This window comes from Aspergillus puulaauensis, chromosome 1 (assembly GCF_016861865.1).
Source record: "Aspergillus puulaauensis MK2 DNA, chromosome 1, nearly complete sequence".
NCBI classification, from domain to species: domain Eukaryota; kingdom Fungi; phylum Ascomycota; class Eurotiomycetes; order Eurotiales; family Aspergillaceae; genus Aspergillus; species Aspergillus puulaauensis.
Window position 1 is genome coordinate 1,797,021 of NC_054857.1, and position 18,473 is coordinate 1,815,493.

Here is an 18,473-nt window from a genome sequence, read left to right on the forward strand (position 1 = left end):
AAGACTATCAGTCCCCTTTCTCCCCCTGCCTATCTGCTCGTCCTTCTTTGCCCATCTTGCATGGTCTCCACCCTGGAATCTCATCCCCGCTCGACTGAGTATGCTCGTCAGGACTGGGTCTAGGTCCATGGATCAGTGTTACCGCCGACCACAAAGTATAAAGCAGCTGGCTGACCTCGCCCTTTAGCATCCTCACATTTCTCATAATCTCAACAGCTTCTAAGCAATTCTATTGTTGAACTTTCAAAATGGTATTTATACGTTCTTTTTCCCGTCAGCTTGGACGGCCCATTTCTAGCCTCCTTTCACCCAATGCGCTGAGCAGGCCTGCGCTCGGCAGCCGCTTCGGTGCCCCCGCATTGGGTGGCCGTACTCCTGGTGCACGTACGCTAACTGCCTCTGCGAACCTACAGGGCAAGGTTCTTATGGTCCTATATGATGTAAGTCGCGCCTAACTTCTTGCTTCTTGTCCACGAAAGCAACGGTTTTTGACAAAGCATTAGGGTGGCTCCCACGCCATAGACCAGCCCGGTCTCCTCGGAACCACCGAGAATGAGCTCGGTATCAGGAAGTGGCTCGAAGACCAGGGTCACACCGTTGTGACCACTTCCGACAAGGACAGCGAAAACTCGACTTTCGACAAGGAGCTTGTCGATGCTGAAGTTATCATCACCACTCCGTTAGTAGTGTCCTTGGACACCTTGGTATTGCTTCACCAGCTAACTGGCCGTATACAGCTTCCACCCTGGATACCTCACTGCTGAGCGCCTGGCTAAGGCTAAGAACCTCAAGCTCGCCGTCACTGCCGGTATTGGATCAGACCACGTTGACCTCAATGCCGCCAACAAGACCAACGGTGGTGTCACTGTTGCCGAAGTCACTGGCTCTAACGTTGTCTCTGTTGCCGAGCACGTCATCATGACAATCCTTCTCCTAGTCCGCAACTTCGTTCCCTCACACGACCAGATCCGCAACGGCGACTGGAACGTTGCTGCTGTCGCTAAGAACGAGTTCGATCTTGAAGACAAGGTTGTTGGTACCGTCGGTGTTGGCCGCATCGGTGAGCGTGTGCTCCGCCGCCTGAAGCCCTTCGACTGCAAGGAGCTCCTCTACTACGACTACCAGCCACTGAGCGCTGAGGCCGAAAAGGCCATTGGCGCCCGCCGTGTCGAGTCCCTCGAAGACCTGGTCTCTCAGTGTGACGTTGTCACCATCAACTGCCCTCTCCACGAGAAGACCCGTGGTCTGTTCAACAAGGAACTAATTTCCAAGATGAAGCCCGGTAAGTCCTTAAAAATTGACAACATCCCATAGTAACGACACTGACTTCTTTCAAAGGTGCCTGGCTCGTCAACACTGCCCGTGGTGCTATTGTTGTCAAGGAGGATGTTGCTGAGGCTCTCAAGTCCGGCCACCTCCGTGGCTACGGTGGTGACGTCTGGTTCCCCCAGCCCGCCCCCAAGGACCACCCTCTCCGCTATGCTGAGCACCCCTGGGGTGGCGGTAACGCGACTGTTCCTCACATGTCTGGTACCTCCATCGATGCCCAGATTCGCTACGCCAACGGTGTTAAGTCCATTCTGGACAGCTACTACTCCGGCCGCTTCGACTACAAGCCTGAGGACCTGATCGTCCACGCCGGCGACTACGCAACCAAGTCCTACGGTCAGCGCAAGTAGGCTCAAATGGGGGACAATGAGATGAGATGATGAAAATGATTTTTCGGCGCATTTTTTCTGGTCTGCAACCCCCAATAAGGGTGGTTGGTACATTTCTCAGTACTATTGAAGTTATGATACCTGAAATGAAATAAATACTTCAAAACTCCAGGGAGCCTCCTCGTTCTGTGCAAGATATAATACCGTGTAGATACCATTGTATTCATTTGTTAACTGGCTACCTAGCTCTTCACACGAGGTACAAGAACAATCGCCAGCAAACTAGCCCAAGCAGCTTGTAATAGGCATGTAGTGGATGGTGAGAACAAATAAAAGATAAAATGGAAATAAATTTATATGCCGCTCAACGCAAACGCCTAATTTGACCCATTTATAAATAAAGTACCTATATGCAGATACAATCGACGTCGTCGGTTGTGAGGAATACAAGGCCGCATCATCGATGGGACTCTCGCCCTCTCCAATTGTCCCGGTTCACTTCATCATCACTATCGTCCATGAATCCTTCTTCGAGTTCCCGACTCAGTCTTCCTTCGTCTTGAGCAACTGTACTTCGTCGTTGCTCCAGTGCCTCGCGATGCGCGGAGTCCATGTTCATCCCAACCATAATTTCACCTTCCTCATCGAGGATGCTGATATTGTCATTCGCATCTGAGATGTGTGCATGTTGTCGCCAAGTCGACGGAAGGAATCGACGCATGATGGCGTCTGCTATCCGTTCCCATAGAGAGGATGTATGCGCTGTTATAGTTTCTAGCGGTAGATATTGGGAGTATCGCTGGTGGTAACGGCGGAAGAAGGGAACAATGAGGAAGGAGATGAGAATATATAAGGTGAGCGAGATCACGGCGGGAATGAAGAGAGTCTGGCCAAAGCAAAGTTAGCTTTGTTCCGTGGTATGGGTGAAATGTTGCCCGAGAAGGTATATATTAAGGGGATGCCTGCCGCACCTTTGCGAGACTGGATGCGGAGCCCATTTTGACTTGGGCATCTGCAGATTTGCGGTTCCGCTTGTTTTGTGTGAGAAATAAACAAGCTAGCACCCACTTTACCGATCTTCAGTAGTCTTCATGGCCACTGCGAGCTTCACCATTGAGGCGCAAGGCAATTGAGGTTGCCCAATCTCCAGTGCTGACGCTTTTCACGTGATGGTGGGTTTAGCGGCGGCTTATGTGACACTTGGCTGTCATGTGACCTTCCGACCCTGTGTGTGGTTCTAGAGCCGGCCCCCCCCTAAACACAGACAATCCGAGTGCTATTTAACCAGAACGTTGGTTTCCAGTGCAGGAGAGAGATAAGGGTTGTTGCTCAGGTTGACTGAAGCCATCCTCACTAATACACGCTCTTGACAATTCTCCGGATGTCTAGAGAAGGAGGAAGGTGACGGACTCGTGTCTCTCCCCTCTCGTTCTAATTGCGGAGCGGCGAGACTAGTTGCAAATCAGACAGGAGTGCAAAGCAACCTAGCACCCGATTGTTATCACTCGCTTGAAGTTTGATGTCACCTCCTTTGTGCGAAGTCCTGGATTTCCTGGGTATTGTCGACTGAATAACAAAAAAAAAAAAAAAAAAAAAGAAACCTGTTAGCTAGCCGATTCTTTGTCCAGCGGACGACGCTCATGCTGCGCTCTGCAACTCTCCAGCGACGCACCTCAAAATGCCAACGACCACACCCGCCTCTGATAAATCGAGACAAACATCAGCGGGCAAGTCTTTCTTTGGAAGGAAGCTACATAAGGAGAAGTCAGCGGAGGATCGGCACGATGTCCATGGGAGCTGGGAGAGCCTCGCCCCTCCGTCAAGTGCCGCCGGTTCTCGTTCATCGCGATATTCGAAGCGGTCGTCAGTTCAGTCCGTGGATTTTGGCAACGATATCGACCCCTCTTTTCTTACGACGCCAGGAGGCGTAATTACCTCGATACCCTTTGATAGCTTGTCAACCGATACCAAGTCGCCAATTCCTGTCGATTCCATTTCCAAGGCTGAGACCTCACCCCGGAAAGAGCCATCACCGGGACATTTAGCGAAATTACCAGGCGATTTCCACCAGTACCCGGCGTGGACCCCGTCCGATATGAAGCAACAATATTCACACCCGACAGGGCCCCGGCCACCGCCACACGCCGCCGGCGTAGCGATGAGCTCAAGTTCTACCGGAGATAGGGGTGCACGATATCAACAATGGGGGAGGCCTGGAAGCTCTGCAGCTAATACTGGGTTTAGTCACCACTCATTGTCGACGGCGGATTCCTCCACAAACTCTCGCATGTCCATTGACCAAGCCAGTGTCCACTCTTCACATTCGTCAAACACTAGGGGTTCAAGTTACTTCTCAACAGACGGCTCTTCGCGTACGCTTGGTCCGCAGCATACAGTAGATCGGAATACCTATTTTGGCGTTGCAAACCCCGGCCGTGGATCGAGCTCTCAATCCTCTATCCCACCTGCTCAACCTAGGGTAGCACACAGTACAGAGCAGTATCTCACCAGACCAAGAGATGATCGTATTGTGGATCAGCTTTTCTTCGAATTAATGCAGAAGCGGGGCTGGCAAAATCTCCCCGAGCAAGCTAGAAGGCAAATGATGGCATATCCGGCATCGAAGAAATGGACATTGGTCCACCAAGACCGCTTGACGGAACTACAAGGGGAGCAAAAGCGCAAACAGCATGCGCGCCAGACTCATGGATATGATGGCCCATCAGGGATTCTGGAACGAGCAGACGAGGAGGGAAGCCCGGAGTGGTATGTGAAGAAAGTAATGGATGACACGATAACATCGAAACAGCTGGCAAGCTTGAGTGTCAGTCTGCGAACGCAACCGATCAGTTGGGTGAAAGCGTTCGTTGAGGCGCAGGGTCAAATCGCTTTGACGAACGTACTAGTAAAGATCAACCGCAAGAAAGTTACAGGCCCCATTCCTGCACCCCCATCTGGCGATAAGGACTTGGACCGCGAGTACGATATCGTCAAATGTTTGAAAGCGCTGATGAACAACAAATATGGCGCGGATGACGCCCTCACCCATCAGCAAATCATTGTGGCACTGATCAGCTCGTTGCTCTCACCCCGCCTGAATACAAGGAAACTCGTGAGCGAGGTTCTCACATTTCTTTGCCACTGGGCCGATGGACAGGGCCATGAGAGAGTCTTGCAAGCTCTGGACCATGTAAAAAACCACCAGGGCGAAACCGGCCGTTTTGATGCCTGGATGCGTATCGTCGAGGTAACAATAGATGGCCGTGGAAAGATGGGTAGCCTGGTTGGTGCGAGCGAGGAGTATCGCAGTGGTGGTGTCGGAATGGAGAATCTTCTCATGGAATATGCAGTCTCCAGCATGATCCTTATCAACATGCTGGTGGATGCACCCGAACATGACTTGCAGCTGCGATGCCATATCCGAGCGCAGTTCATATCATGCGGCATTAAACGTCTTTTGACGAAAATGGAGGGCTTTCAGTACGAAGTCATTGATAAACAGATTGAGCATTTCCGGGAGAATGAAGCCATCGATTACGAAGACCTTCTGCAACGGGAGGGCGGCAGTACGAAGGATAGCATCGAAGGAGAAGTAAAGGACATGACGGACCCACTTCAAATAACAGATGCTATCGCAAGTCGCATCAATGGGACAAGATCCCATGACTACTTCCTTTCTGCTTTGCAACATCTGCTTCTGATCCGGGAGAATTCTGGGGAGGACGGTCTCAGGATGTACCAGCTTGTGGATGCTATGCTCAGTTATGTTGCCATGGACAGGAGACTACCGGATCTTGACCTGCGACAGGGGTTGACGTTCACTGTGCAAAGCTTGCTAGATCGACTCCATACCGATGCAGAGGCTAGGCAAGCTTACGATGAAAATCTGGAAGCTCGACAAATCGCGGAGGCTGCAATTGCTGAACGTGATGAGATGAAGGCACAGGTTGAGCTAGGTGCGGATGGGCTGGTTAAAAAGTTGCAGAAGCAGATTGAGGAGCAGACGGGCATAATCGAGCTCCAGAGCAGGCAAAACGAGATGGTTAAGGCCGAGCTTGCAGATGTTCAGAGGCTTCGTGCTCAGGAGTTGCAAAGAAACGAGCTGGAGACTCGGGAACTCTACCTCATGCTCCGAGATGCTCAAGATATTGCTGCGTCGAATGCCAAAAAAGCCAACCTCGAGAATTCTGAGGTTGATCCATCTCAGATGAGCGGTATTCTAGATCGGGAGAAGCTTCTGGGACGGCTGGAGAGGCAGCTTGAGAGGACGAAGACCCAGTTCAAGCTGGAAGGCAAGGTCTGGGGTCAGCACGGACCATCAGACCGACTACGTGAACTCCGCGAGCAAATGGACGGTGATGCTGCGCCTAATGAAGATTTTGAGGAGCAGGCTCGCCTGAATCTCAGCATGAACCCGGTGGGATCTGTATACCGAAAGAGGACCTACATCCAGGGCATGGAGAATACACCCACCGAGGAGCAAGGTCAAAATGAAGAAGAAGTTGTTTATGAACAGGCGCGGATTGTGGATGTTCACCGGCCGCGCATGAATCCAGAACAAGCGACTGGCCTTCTCGGAGAAATCGCTGCTAAAGTTCCAAAGATCGATGCTCACGATGAGACGCAAGGCCCCAAGCCGACTGAAACTGGGCAGCCAGCAGCAGAAGGAGCAGCAGCAGAAGGAGAAGCGATCGCCAAGACCGACGAAGCGCCGGAAGACGAAAAGGAAGCCCAGGGTGAAGGCGCCGTACCACCCCCTCCTCCTCCGCCTCCCCCACCAGGTGTCTCTGGAGCAGCCCCCCCTCCGCCGCCGCCTCCGCCGCCTCCACCGCCTCCACCAGGCCTGTCTGGGGCAGCCCCTCCGCCGCCGCCTCCACCTCCTCCGCCCCCAGGATCAGGGGCAGCCTTTCCTCCTCCACCGCCACCGCCTCCTCCACCTGGCGGTGCCGGTATCCCTCCACCGCCGCCTCCTGGTGTCTTTGGAGCACCGCCTCCTCCACCCCCACCTGGTACAGTAATTGGAGGTTGGAGAGCAAACTACTTAGCTTCACAAGGCGCTCCATCTCATGCCATGCCTGTTATGTCATCCATTAGACCTAAGAAGAAGCTCAAGGCCCTCCACTGGGATAAGGTCGACGCGCCACAGGTTACAGTATGGGCAACGCACGCAAACAACCCCGAGGATAAGGAGGATAAGTACGTTGAGCTGGCTAAGAAAGGTGTACTGGATGAAGTAGAACGACTATTCATGGCCAAGGAGACCAAGATTTTCGGAGGGGGTGTGGCAGCCAAGCAGCGGAAGGACAAGAAACAAATCATCTCCAATGATTTATCCAAGAATTTCCAGATCGCCATGTCCAAATTCTCTCAGTACCCTGCCGAAGATGTTGTCAAAAGAATTATCCACTGTGACACCGATATGCTGGATAACATGGTTGTTATGGAATTCCTACAGCGGGATGAACTGTGCACAATTCCCGAGAATGTATCGAAACTCATGGCGCCGTACAGCAAGGACTGGACAGGACCCGATGCTGCCAGCTCTGAACGAGAACAGGACCCCAACGAACTCACCCGCGAAGATCAAATTTACCTTTATACTGCATTCGAACTGAACCACTACTGGAAGGCAAGAATGCGCGCACTTTCCTTGACTCGCTCTTTCGAACAGGATTATGAACATATCTCTGCGAAACTTAAAGAGGTTGTCCGAGTAAGCGAATCGTTACGCGACTCTGTCTCATTAATGAACGTGCTCGGCTTAATCCTAGATATTGGTAACTTCATGAACGACGCCAATAAACAGGCCCAGGGTTTTAAGTTGAGCTCTTTGGCTCGCCTCGGAATGGTCAAAGACGACAAGAACGAGACCACCTTTGCTGATCTTGTCGAACGTATTGTTCGGAACCAATATCCAGAGTGGGAGGACTTCACTGATGAAATCGGCGGCGTTATTGGCCTTCAGAAGCTCAACGTTGACCAGCTACGGACGGATGCAAAGAAGTACATCGACAACATCAAGAATGTGCAGGCAAGCTTGGATGCAGGAAATCTCAGCGATCCGAAGAAGTTCCATCCTCAAGATCGTGTCAGCCAGATTACTCAACGCAATATGAAGGATGCCAGGCGGAAAGCGGAGCAATTGCAGCTCTATCTGGAAGAAATGCTCAAATCCTATGATGATATCATGGTCTTCTACGGCGAGGATAACTCCGACGATGGTGCTCGGCGCGACTTCTTTGCGAAATTGGCCGCATTCTTACAAGAGTGGAAGGTAGGTCGCCACAAATGCAGTTTTTTTTACCCTTTTTGTAACTCTGCTAACTGTAATTTACAGAAATCTAAGGAGAAGAACATGACTTTGGAGGAAGTTAGGAAACGCACCGAAGCGTCTCTGGCTCGCAAACGCATCAATGCTGGCCTTGCGAACAGTGCAGGTGTGTCTGGAACTGGAGACTCTCCAGCCTCTCCAGCTACGAGCGGAGCCATGGATTCACTCCTGGAGAAGTTACGTGCCGCTGCCCCTCAGGCCAAGGATCAGCGTGACCGTCGTCGCCGTGCGAGACTGAAGGAACGCCACCAGGTTCGAGTTGCTTCCGGGCAGAAGGTACCTGATTTCGAAGACTCCGAAGGCCAGGATAACGGCGTGGACGGGGAGAATGGCGGTACTACTGACCCGAATGCCACCGAATCCGACATCTTGAGTCCTCCGATCCAGGAATCTGAAGGAAATGGGGCCACGGAAAGCGAGGACGTCGCGGACCGCGCAGCGAGCATGCTGCAAGGGCTAAGAGATAACACTGACCCCGAACGCACACGGAGACGGCGAGAAAGCGCAGAGGAGGAACGCAGAAAGCGTCGACTAAGGAGGCGCAACGGAGCAACTAGTGGAAGTAAGGACAGCACTGATACTACGCCTTTGTCGCCTGTAACCGAACCGACTTCAACCTCGCTTGATGAGCCCATGGATACAGACAATCTGGCTCTTTCGAGTCCGCCAAATGGGGAAATTCCAACGTCGAACCCTCCAACTATTGTTTTATCATCGAATGCTTCAGATACGCCTGATGATGAGAATCGCCCCTCATCGAGCTAGCTAAATGCTGTTTCGAACGAAGGAGAACGCGACAATGTTGACACCACATACCGACCTACTACCAATTCCGTTTCCTAATATAATGTTTGATAGACCATCTGATGTCGTCTCGGAGAGCTCATTACTACCCATGTTATGTATAATATTTCTTCGGTTCGTCGTCCCCAACTCTTCACACTTTCGTTCTTGATTTCCTTTCTGTTTTGTCGTTTATACTAGCCAGCGTGACGGGACCAGGTTTGATGTTATGATCATCTTTTCCTCCTCTCATTACATCTCTTGCATGTTCCTGCGATATCTGTTTTACACCCTTCCTTTCAAGAGTACATTTTTGGCTGCATTCCTGAGCATTTCCTTTATTTTTCTGAGACGACAGATCCTGTACATATTCTCCTTCTTACTGAGCCGATTGTCTGGTCTGTTGGTAATATTGGTCAAGAATTGAGCGTACGGTTCTGCCATTCGACACGCAGGCGTGGCGAAATGATTAAATTATCCTGATCCTACATCATCATAGTATATTTGCTTGGGAAGGGTCTTTGGTTTTCCCTGCGTCGTGCATAGTAGAACTCACGTGACGCGGAGTTTTGGATCTCGTCCGACGCACCTCCGAGATGTAGAACAAAATTCACCATTAATTCCTTCAACCGTTATCAATCCATTTTCGTCCAATCCACGTTTCCAGCATTTAAATATTTTCCGCGCATGCGGGCGCATCTCCTTCGACACGTGCGATGCGTTGCTACTCCCATCCGCTCGCCGTGGAATCGACTCTGGGGTAGAGCGCATGTATTCCGCCATGCCTTGAATACCCCCATACCATCTCTCCCGCAGATTCGATCATTGTCGGCATCGCCACCGAATTTGCGGATCCATGGAGGCAATCAAACCATATACGCTCTGTCTACAGCTCCTGGTCGAGCTGCGATCGCTGTAGTCAGAGTTTCTGGACCGGCCTGTGTCTCGGTAAGGAAAATTGCACTTCGCCTCTAGGAATAAAAAAGCAACATAAGCTGACTTCTCCTTGGTCATCTATTCTAGGTTTACCAAGCGCTCTGCCCTAAAGCACCACTACCACAACCCCGCGTGGCAGCGGTTCGCACCCTTTACGATCCGGCCTCAACCAATCTACCCAGCCAAGCGGGAGTCTTAGATGCTGGTGCTCTGGTATTATACTTTCCCGGGCCTAAAACCGCCACTGGAGAGGATGTATTGGAATTTCACCTTCACGGAGGACTAGCAATTGTCCGATCCGTCCTAGCAGCCATCGCGGGTTCTGGCGCGAGTGACCGCCTTGTGCGGTACGCAGAGCCAGGCGAATTTACACGACGAGCGTTTATGAACGACCGGCTTGGACTGCCGCAGATTGAGGCGTTGGGAGACACCCTAGCGGCAGATACGGAACAGCAGCGGCGCCTGGCTGTACGTGGTGCGAGTGACGCGTTGTCAAAGCGGTACGAACAGTGGCGCCAGCAGTTAATTTACGCCCGTGGAGAACTTGAGGCATTGATAGATTTCTCGGAAGACCAGCACTTTGATGAGTCCTCTGACGAGTTGATATTATCGGTGGCGTCGCAGGTGCGGGCCCTCAGTCGGCAGATTGCACTGCACATCCAAAACGCGTCAAAGGGCGAGTTGATGCGTAGCGGTATTAAGGTTGCCCTTCTTGGAGCCCCGAATGCAGGTAAAAGCTCTATTCTGAATCGGATTGTCGGGCGAGAGGCGGCTATTGTCAGTACCGAAGAAGGCACTACCAGAGATATTGTGGATGTTGGAATCGACTTGGGCGGTTGGTATTGCAAATTGGGAGATATGGCGGGGATTCGATCGGAGCCGGGTAGAAAACCAGGAGATATTTCATTGATGATTGGTGCTGTCGAAAAAGAAGGTATCCGGCGGGCTCGCGCGCGAGCCCTAGAATCCGACGTGGTCGTTGTGGTTATCTCTGTGGAGGATGGACTCGAGAAAGACGCACCGCATCGACTTGCTGTAGAGCCGGACGTCGTCGATGCGGCCAACGAGTGTGTGCGCGCAGGCAAGCATATTATCGTTGCCATCAACAAATGTGACCGATTGCCACCACTGGGCCGGAGCAAGTTTGCTCACGCGCCCCACGAACTAACTCTGCAAGTGAGCCAGCTCTTCCCTGAGATTCCGATGAAGCGTCTCTTCGGCATCTCGTGCCTCGAGCGCTCAGATACACCCGAACAGTCGGAGACAAGCACCTGGCCGTCCTTCCTACAGGGTCTAATCTCAACCTTCGAGGAAATGGCTACTCCACATGGAGTAGACGGGGATGCAAATGGACAGTACGATCGATCATACTGGGAAGACTCCCTAGGAGTGAGTCATCGGCAGAGTACGAATCTTCAAATATGCCAGCAAAGCCTAGATGATTTTCTTGCAGAGGTTACTCCATCGTCTCGAATGCCCGAATTGGAGGTGGACATCGTGGTGGCCGCGGAGCATCTTCGCTACGGGGCTGAAGCTCTCGCTTCAATTACGGGAAAGGGTGAAAGCGGCGATGTCGAGGATGTGCTGGGCGTGGTTTTCGAGAAGTTTTGCGTTGGGAAGTAACTGTACAGTTTCGTTATAGATACCCTGGGCATAGCATAACGAGCATGGTTTTTTCGCATGATTCCCAAATCTAGTTTTTTTGAATGGTCCTCTACAAAGTTCACAATAGTAAAAAGAGAGGAAACACACATTATGTGACCTACGCAACTCTGGCAAGGTATAATTAAGGATACCATGCAAATCAGTTGTGTGGATTACTTTATGCAGCATTTTAGGGTTTCCACTTCAAAACAGTTGTTTTGCGGCCCAGTGAGTCTTAGCGCCATAGATGCATGATAAGAACGACATAGATCGGCCTTGGCGACAATAATTATAAACAAATAACGGCATTCTATTCCAAGGGTACGTGTCGGATATTCAAATGGATATACAGCAAGGAGAACGGGGAAATTAAGCTGGAAGCTCAACTATATTCTGCGGCCTAAACTCGGCACCTTCCGAGGCAGTGGAAAATGAAGCTACCGAATCCGAATCCGAATCACGTCCTGACGCCAAAGTGAAAGTTGGTGGCTGTACTCTATTATCACTCCGGCTCTCCAGGCCTTCGTTGCGAGAAGGAGGCCCTTCCCTAGCTGAGGTTGACCTTTCGTCAACTATGGATACTGGGGTGTCGATGAAGCGCTCTCCGAACAGGTCTCCGTTTCTGAGGAGTAGTCCGTCGGGTTGGATGGCCTGTTCACGAACAGGGGTTGGATGGCTCAACGGCGGCCTTGGGGGAGTTGGCGACTGCTGGGGCTCCCAAACAAAAGGCGCTTGTTGATTGTGCCTAGAGTGCAATGCTGGGTTTCGCTCCAATGCTGTCCTCAGCGTTAGAAGTGAAAGCGCTTGTTCTTCACTATTGGGTGGACGATGCATGTGCTCCGGTGTCTGAGATCGGCTAACGGGCAATCCTTGTTCTAATGAGCCTGGGAGCTCTTGAGCAGAGTTGGCTCTGACTTCCCTCTCTGGAATTATCGCCGCAGGTGATGTAAAATACGCGGAGCCAGCTCCTCCATTCCCTGCAACAGTGCTCTGGGTCACTCGGTGCATTTCTGGTATATATGAAGAGGTATTTGGGATCGCTGTACTTCGCGCAAAAGATTCCGGTTGATGCCGTGCTCGGTGTAGCAATCCCAAAACCTCTCTTTTGCGCTCCTCTGATATGTCTGCAGCTGGAGCGAATCCGATAGCATCCGGTTCAAGTTTTGAGTCTAAGGTACCTGGTGCTACACCAGCCAGAGTTCGGGGGAGAAGGAGCTCGAGAACGCGCAGATTGCCATGATATACCGCATGTTGGTATGGATACCAGTCTTGTTCGTCCAGTTTTAACACAGACGCACCGCGCTCTAGAAGAAGAGAGACGACCGGGAGGTGTCCTCCAGCTGCAGCAAGACACAAAGGAGAATCCTCTCGGCCCCATGTATCGGGTGGTGGAAGGTGTACGGGTGATCCGCGGTCGAGTAGGTTCTGAACAGCAGCAGCATGACCGGCCCGGCTTGCTGCTCCAAGCGCCCGGTATCCTAAAGAGTCCCGAGCCTCTATATTGGCGCCTTTGTCGCAGAGCAGGTTTAGAAGTCCCATTGAGCCTTGGATAGCTGCAATATGCGCAGGGCGCCTATGGAGTTGTGCCTCTATCGGAGCCTCGATGTCAGCACTTGACATGAGCAATAATTTTGAAATTTCGACACTATTAGCAAGACATGCGTAATGAAGTGCCGTGAGTCCAGCCTGGCATTTCACCTCTAAAGGTACATGCTTTCGAAGAAGAAGCTCCACGACGGCAAATTGCGAGTTCATACATGCTGAATGAAGGGCTGTTCGGCTTGTGGAATCCACAGTAGTCAGGGAGCTTTTCCTACTGCTGAGTATCTCCACAATTTCTGTATGTCCATTATATGCAGCCCAATGTAGCGCAGTCAGACCAGCATCGTCAGCGCATCGACTAGAGGCTTTTCTCTTTAAAAGCAACTTAGTTGCTGAAAGCCCACCAGCAGCAGCTGCGCAAATGAGTGGCGTTTTCATGTCGCAGCCAGGGATATCAATATTCACTTTGTTATCAAGGAGCGTTTCCATTACGCTAATGTGGCCCTCCTCGCAAGCATAATGTAGCGCTGTCATCATCGCCGCGTCTTTAGCTTCTAGGTCGGCACCTCTGCTGACTAGGAGCTTAACAATAACTTCATCACCCTGTTTGGCTGCTATGTGGAGAGCAGTCATCTGCGCGTCTGCGCGTGCGTTAACCTTCACGTTGGAAACGAGAAGTAATTCTGTGGCCTCTGCTTCACCTCTTTCAGCTGCAATCCAAAGAGCCGTTCGTCCTTTAGAGTCTCGTGATTCAATGTTTATGCCTTTCGAAAGGACGAGTAGTTCGAGAACCCGACAGTGGCCACGCGAAGCTGCAAGGTGTAGGGCTGTTGACCCCGACTTATCAACCGCATCTAGACGTGCGTTCTTGCGGGTCAAGAGATCCACTACTGCCTCATTTCCACAATGTGCTGCAACAAGAAGTGCGGTTCGCCGGGTTTGAAAGTGCCTCGATTCCAAGTCACATCCCCTTTCAATCAGTTTCTCAACATCAGACCAAGAGCTCGTCTGAGCTGTTTTAACAATGAGAGGAGCATTTGCCCCATCTGCGGTCCCCAGATCAATGCTGGTGTTGATATCTCTGTCGTGTGTGCGGCGCCGAGTATGTACCGGCCCGTCCGTCGGGCTTCGCGTTGGGGCCTGCGGGGACGATTTTGATCTCTTGCTCGATTGACTGAGTCGCCGAAACACAGACTGTATCGCTTCACGTGCTGACCCTGGCTTTACATTGTGCAGGGGAGCTTTGGCAGAGTCGGATTTAGACCGCCGTGTGAAGTTTGAAGTCGGTGTCCTGGTGGTAGGGCTCAATGCCATACTATTGCTGTGACCAATCGGTGGACTAATTGCACCCGAAGGGTGGCTAGGCAATACTAAACTCCCCATCCGAGATACTGTTGCGTTAGTCGTTGCTCCACTGCCATAACCCTCGTCGGTCGTGTGGCTTTGGTTATCATTATTCGTGATCGTTGACGCTTCCGGTCTCAGGTATGGATATTGCGGCACACGCTGGTATGCCAAAGTGGAAGCCAGAGTGCTATCAAAATCGAAGACAGTGTCGCCCGTCGTTGATGCACGTTGGCTCAAGCTGGAAGAGGTGCCGGCTCGAGAGCCCGCATACCTGGTTGAGGAGCGAAGGGTCGCGGCATCGTCGGCAACTTTCCATATAATGCGTCGGTTTTCTGTTTTACGCAGGAGTTCAACTTCCTCTGCAAATGATTGGCTGAACTAGTCAATTTCCTTGGCCATGATAGAAAGGAGCAATAAGTGATCGATGTAACTCACCATTGACAGGCTTGCACCAGCAGTTGAAGCGCAATCACTTGGGACTGAAGCCGGTCCTGATGCCCTCTCATTACATCTTCTCTCCATACAACTCTCATACGAAGTCGGAATCCGATCCCATTGTCATTCGCTGATGCACCCTGTGTCAAAACCCGAACCTCTTCGGCGAGGGCGTCCATGACAATCTGACAGCCCTCGAGCGAAACCTCCAGGCTCGACTTGTATTCCGCTGGGGACTCACGGAGTCTAATTCTTGTCCAATTCTCCAATTGTGTAATCGCAGCCCTGATTGTTCTCACTTGTTGTTCGAGCGCCCCAATCGTAAGGTCGGCATGTTGATATTTCTCACGGAGTCTAGCCAGGCCAGCAAGTGTTTCGGTAATAACTTGCCCAACCTGGAGAGCTCCAGAAATCAACCCGAATGCGGAGATAGGATCCATGATGGAGCTGTCGCAAAGGGACCATGGTCTCCTTGGTGGTTAAGTCGAACACCTGGGCTAGGTAGAGGCGGCTTGCTGGGCTAACTCAAAGAAAAGAGGACCAAGCATAGGCGACCGTTCTCGACACGAATTATAAATACAAAGGAGGGGAGAGTCACAGTATCAGTGGTAGATGAACGTGGCTGAGACAGGAAGCCCCCATGCATTCTTTGAATGGGGCTGAGGGGAAGAGACCAGGTGAGGGCACCTGCACTGCCCCCACGCACTTGCAAGGGAAAGGTAGGTATCTGCACATCAGAAGAACTAAACAGTTAGCACCTGAGCTTGGCGCAGTACAAGTATGCGACTGGTGTTAGTGAGAGGCCGGCGCAAAACTACAGAGTAGAACAGGTGTAGTCTTGAGAATAGACGGGATCCAAAACTAGTCAAAATCGCTTTTATATACAAATTCAACATACTGGTTAATCGTTCTAGAAGACTTAACAATGCAAAACACGAGCAGCTGAATGCATAGCCGCAACTCAACGCCACTGATTATGTCAATCAATCCGCTAATGCAGTTGACTTCCTCTGGAAAAAGCAAAGGAACACCTTGGGTATAATACAACAGAAATAAGCCTTCCACAGTCAAAACAGGCTCGCTGACTCTATGCGCCAATGGCATTCTTGACCCATTTCTCCAGACCCCCCTTTGCAATAATCTCCTGGACATTTGGAGGTAATTCTCCAACCTTGTGTGTCCACCTGGGTCCATTTTCGCCTTCTTGAACCTCGATGAGACTTCTCCGCACATCCCAGGTTAAGGTCCAACCCGTGCGACGAGTAAGGACCTTGTCGCCGGAGCCAAATGCCTCACGGAGGCGGCTGATTAGCTGAGGAACTTCCAGGCCCATCAAAGCATTGTTGATACTGTTGCGTGAGAAGATATTTCCGAAGCTGCCAGACACAACCAATGGGATCTTCTTTGCTAGGATAGCAGTAGCGGCTTGCTCTCGGGAACTTCCACAGCCGAAGTTAAAACCGCTGACTAGAATGTCTCCCTCCTTAGCGGTAGCTGAGAATTTAGGGTCGTAGTTCTCCATGCAGACGCGGGCCATGGTCTCGGGGGTCACATCATCCTGATAGGTGTATCTAAGGAAGTTAGCAATGTATGCTGCACAGGGGCTTGTACTATACATACTTGCCCGGGTAGACACCATCGGTGGAAAGGTTGTCCTGATCGCAAAAAACGATCTCTCCGGAAACACTTTGGGGGAAACCAGGGTAAATCTCTGTCAGACCTTGCTCAGATTCTTCAGCAGCGGGGGTCTCGGAGGCGAAACGCTTCTCGCCGTCGGCCACGAGATCATCCATCTGGCCGATCAGCTTCTCCAAAGCCTCGTCGGCTGTTAGCATGCGGTCCTCCTCTCGGATACCGTCACCTTCACCCCGAACCACTTCAGTCCAACCTTCGGGGGTTTCGTACCAGCCAGGGCCGCTAAGCTTTCCGCTTAGGGCACTAGCAGCGACAACCTCTGGGCTTCCAAGGTACGCCTTTGCGTCGGTACTACCCATGCGGCCCTTGAAGTTACGGTTGGACGCACTGATACCAACCTCCCCAGGCTCCAGTAGACCCTGGCCCATACCAATACACGGTCCACACCCAGCAGGCAGTGTAGTTGCTCCAGCTTCTAGCAACACCTGCCAGTCTCCAGCTTCCTCGGCCGCTAATTGCTCGGGGATTGACGCAGCCGCAATATAGAAACTGACACCGTCAGAAATCTTGGGAACCTTGCCACCGTTCTTCTCTGCAGCATCCTTGAAAACCTTTGCAGCAGCAGCAATGTCTGAAGCTCGCGAGTTTGTGCAAGAGACGAGATAGGCCTTGTTCACCTTAATGTCCTGCGCCTCAAGCTCCTTGAGTGGGGTCGCAACCTTGACTGAGTTGGGCCCAGAGATATAAGGGGAAAGGGTAGAAAGGTCCAGGAAGAGCTCCTTGGCGTATTTCGCGCCCTTGTCCGCAGTCATCGGGTTCTCAAATAGTTGTTGCAGAAGTGGGTGGGTGAATTGTTCCGCAGCTAAGGTCTTAAACGGGCCATCCGCAAGTCCCATGGCCGAGGTTGTAGCCTTGCCTCTCAGCCATCCTTTCAGAACATCATCAATGGGGAACAATCCAGAGAGGGCACCCCACTCAGTCGTCATGTTAGCAATGGTCAACCGAGTATCCACAGACAGGCCTCGCATGGTCTCCTCGCTTCCCGTAAATTCAATCGCGTGGTTCAGGACATCATCGTTGTTGAACAATCCACAAAGGGCGACAATGACGTCCTTACCGGTGACACCAGCCGGCAAAACGCCCGTAAAGGTTACCTTCGCGACAGGGGGGATCTGCCACCAAGTCTTGCCAGTCGCCCAGACACTAGCCGCATCTGTTCTCACAATTGGAGTCCCCAGGCACCCGACGCCTCCATACATATTACTATGGGAATCCGAGGCGACCGCCAGCGTGCCGGGCCAGGCAAAACCCTCCTCTATCATAATCTGATGACCGATACCTCTCCCAGCGGGGTAGAATTGCACACCGTGTTGACTAGCGAACTCTTCAATTTGACGGTACTTTTGCAGGTTCTTCTCGGACTTATTCTGGACATCGTGGTCGAGGGTCATGACGATCTGGTTCGGGTTATGCAGATTAGATGCTCCAATGGAAAAGAACTTGGAGGCCACGGGCCAGGAATTATCGTGCGCTGCCAGAGTCAGTCAGCCATCTTGACAGATTCTCTGGTCAAGGGTACATGAGTCATATACGTACTCATACAGCGGTGCGGCGAGATTGTGACATAGTCGCCAGCCTTGACAAATTTGCCTTGCGGTAATCCGACCGAGTACTTCTGAACAATCTTTTCGGTGAGAGTCTGAGGCACAGCTTTCGAGGAATGGAGTGCAGAAAAGAGCGCGGCAGAGGTGGGATCTTCGAGCTGCGACTGGAATACCTCTTGGAACTGGCGTCTCGTGGATGTGAGGGTTCGTCGCTGGTAATTCTTTGACATTGCGCATCGCAGCACCGTCCAGCGGCGGCCGAGGCCGCCTGATGATACTAGTCGTGACTGCATGGGAACTATACGCCAAACCCAGGCTTGCAGAGTGCGGAGTCTGGAGAAGATGGTGAGTCCAAATTCTTTTTCTCGACTTCGGCTCGTTCCCCTGCTTGAGTTTTGTTCCTGACGAATCAAGTAGCGGTGATTATCATTGGCCTCCGGGGAAGCCTCGGCAATAAAAAGGTTAGCGTGCCAAGAACCTCCGTTATCGGAACTTGTTTTGACACTCGCGAAAGCAGTACGATTGCCCTGTATGTAGTATATAGATAGATTCTGGTTG

The 18,473-nt window shown here is 51.7% G+C and overlaps 6 protein-coding genes across 6 annotated transcripts; 3 read left to right on the forward strand and 3 right to left on the reverse strand.

Moving 5' to 3' along the window:
- Positions 1–248: 248 nt before the first annotated feature.
- Positions 249–1,679, forward strand: fdh (formate dehydrogenase (NAD+) FDH1; the record flags this gene model as incomplete). The annotated part of the gene is made up of 4 exons (XM_041704362.1): positions 249–440; positions 504–679; positions 738–1,282; positions 1,339–1,679. 4 exons carry the CDS (start codon positions 249–251, stop codon positions 1,677–1,679), a joined length of 1,254 nt encoding a protein of 417 aa, XP_041550125.1.
- A 436-nt stretch (positions 1,680–2,115) lies between these two features.
- Positions 2,116–2,656, reverse strand: APUU_10760A (uncharacterized protein; the record flags this gene model as incomplete). Its single annotated transcript, XM_041704374.1, has 2 exons — positions 2,116–2,544; positions 2,630–2,656. The coding sequence occupies 2 exons, from the start codon at positions 2,654–2,656 to the stop codon at positions 2,116–2,118; spliced, it is 456 nt and encodes a 151-aa protein (XP_041550126.1).
- A 680-nt stretch (positions 2,657–3,336) lies between these two features.
- On the forward strand, positions 3,337–8,754 carry APUU_10761S (formin sepA; the record flags this gene model as incomplete). Its single annotated transcript, XM_041704385.1, has 2 exons — positions 3,337–7,932; positions 7,996–8,754. 2 exons carry the CDS (start codon positions 3,337–3,339, stop codon positions 8,752–8,754), a joined length of 5,355 nt encoding a protein of 1,784 aa, XP_041550127.1.
- A 705-nt stretch (positions 8,755–9,459) lies between these two features.
- MSS1 (tRNA modification GTPase) lies at positions 9,460–11,331 on the forward strand (the record flags this gene model as incomplete). The annotated part of the gene is made up of 2 exons (XM_041704396.1): positions 9,460–9,720; positions 9,796–11,331. 2 exons carry the CDS (start codon positions 9,460–9,462, stop codon positions 11,329–11,331), a joined length of 1,797 nt encoding a protein of 598 aa, XP_041550128.1.
- A 390-nt stretch (positions 11,332–11,721) lies between these two features.
- Positions 11,722–15,116, reverse strand: APUU_10763A (ankyrin repeat protein; the record flags this gene model as incomplete). Its single annotated transcript, XM_041704407.1, has 2 exons — positions 11,722–14,614; positions 14,677–15,116. 2 exons carry the CDS (start codon positions 15,114–15,116, stop codon positions 11,722–11,724), a joined length of 3,333 nt encoding a protein of 1,110 aa, XP_041550129.1.
- A 647-nt stretch (positions 15,117–15,763) lies between these two features.
- lysF (homoaconitase LysF) lies at positions 15,764–18,208 on the reverse strand (the record flags this gene model as incomplete). The annotated part of the gene is made up of 3 exons (XM_041704418.1): positions 15,764–16,247; positions 16,297–17,842; positions 17,908–18,208. 3 exons carry the CDS (start codon positions 18,206–18,208, stop codon positions 15,764–15,766), a joined length of 2,331 nt encoding a protein of 776 aa, XP_041550130.1.
- Between the last annotated feature and the right edge of the window lie 265 nt (positions 18,209–18,473).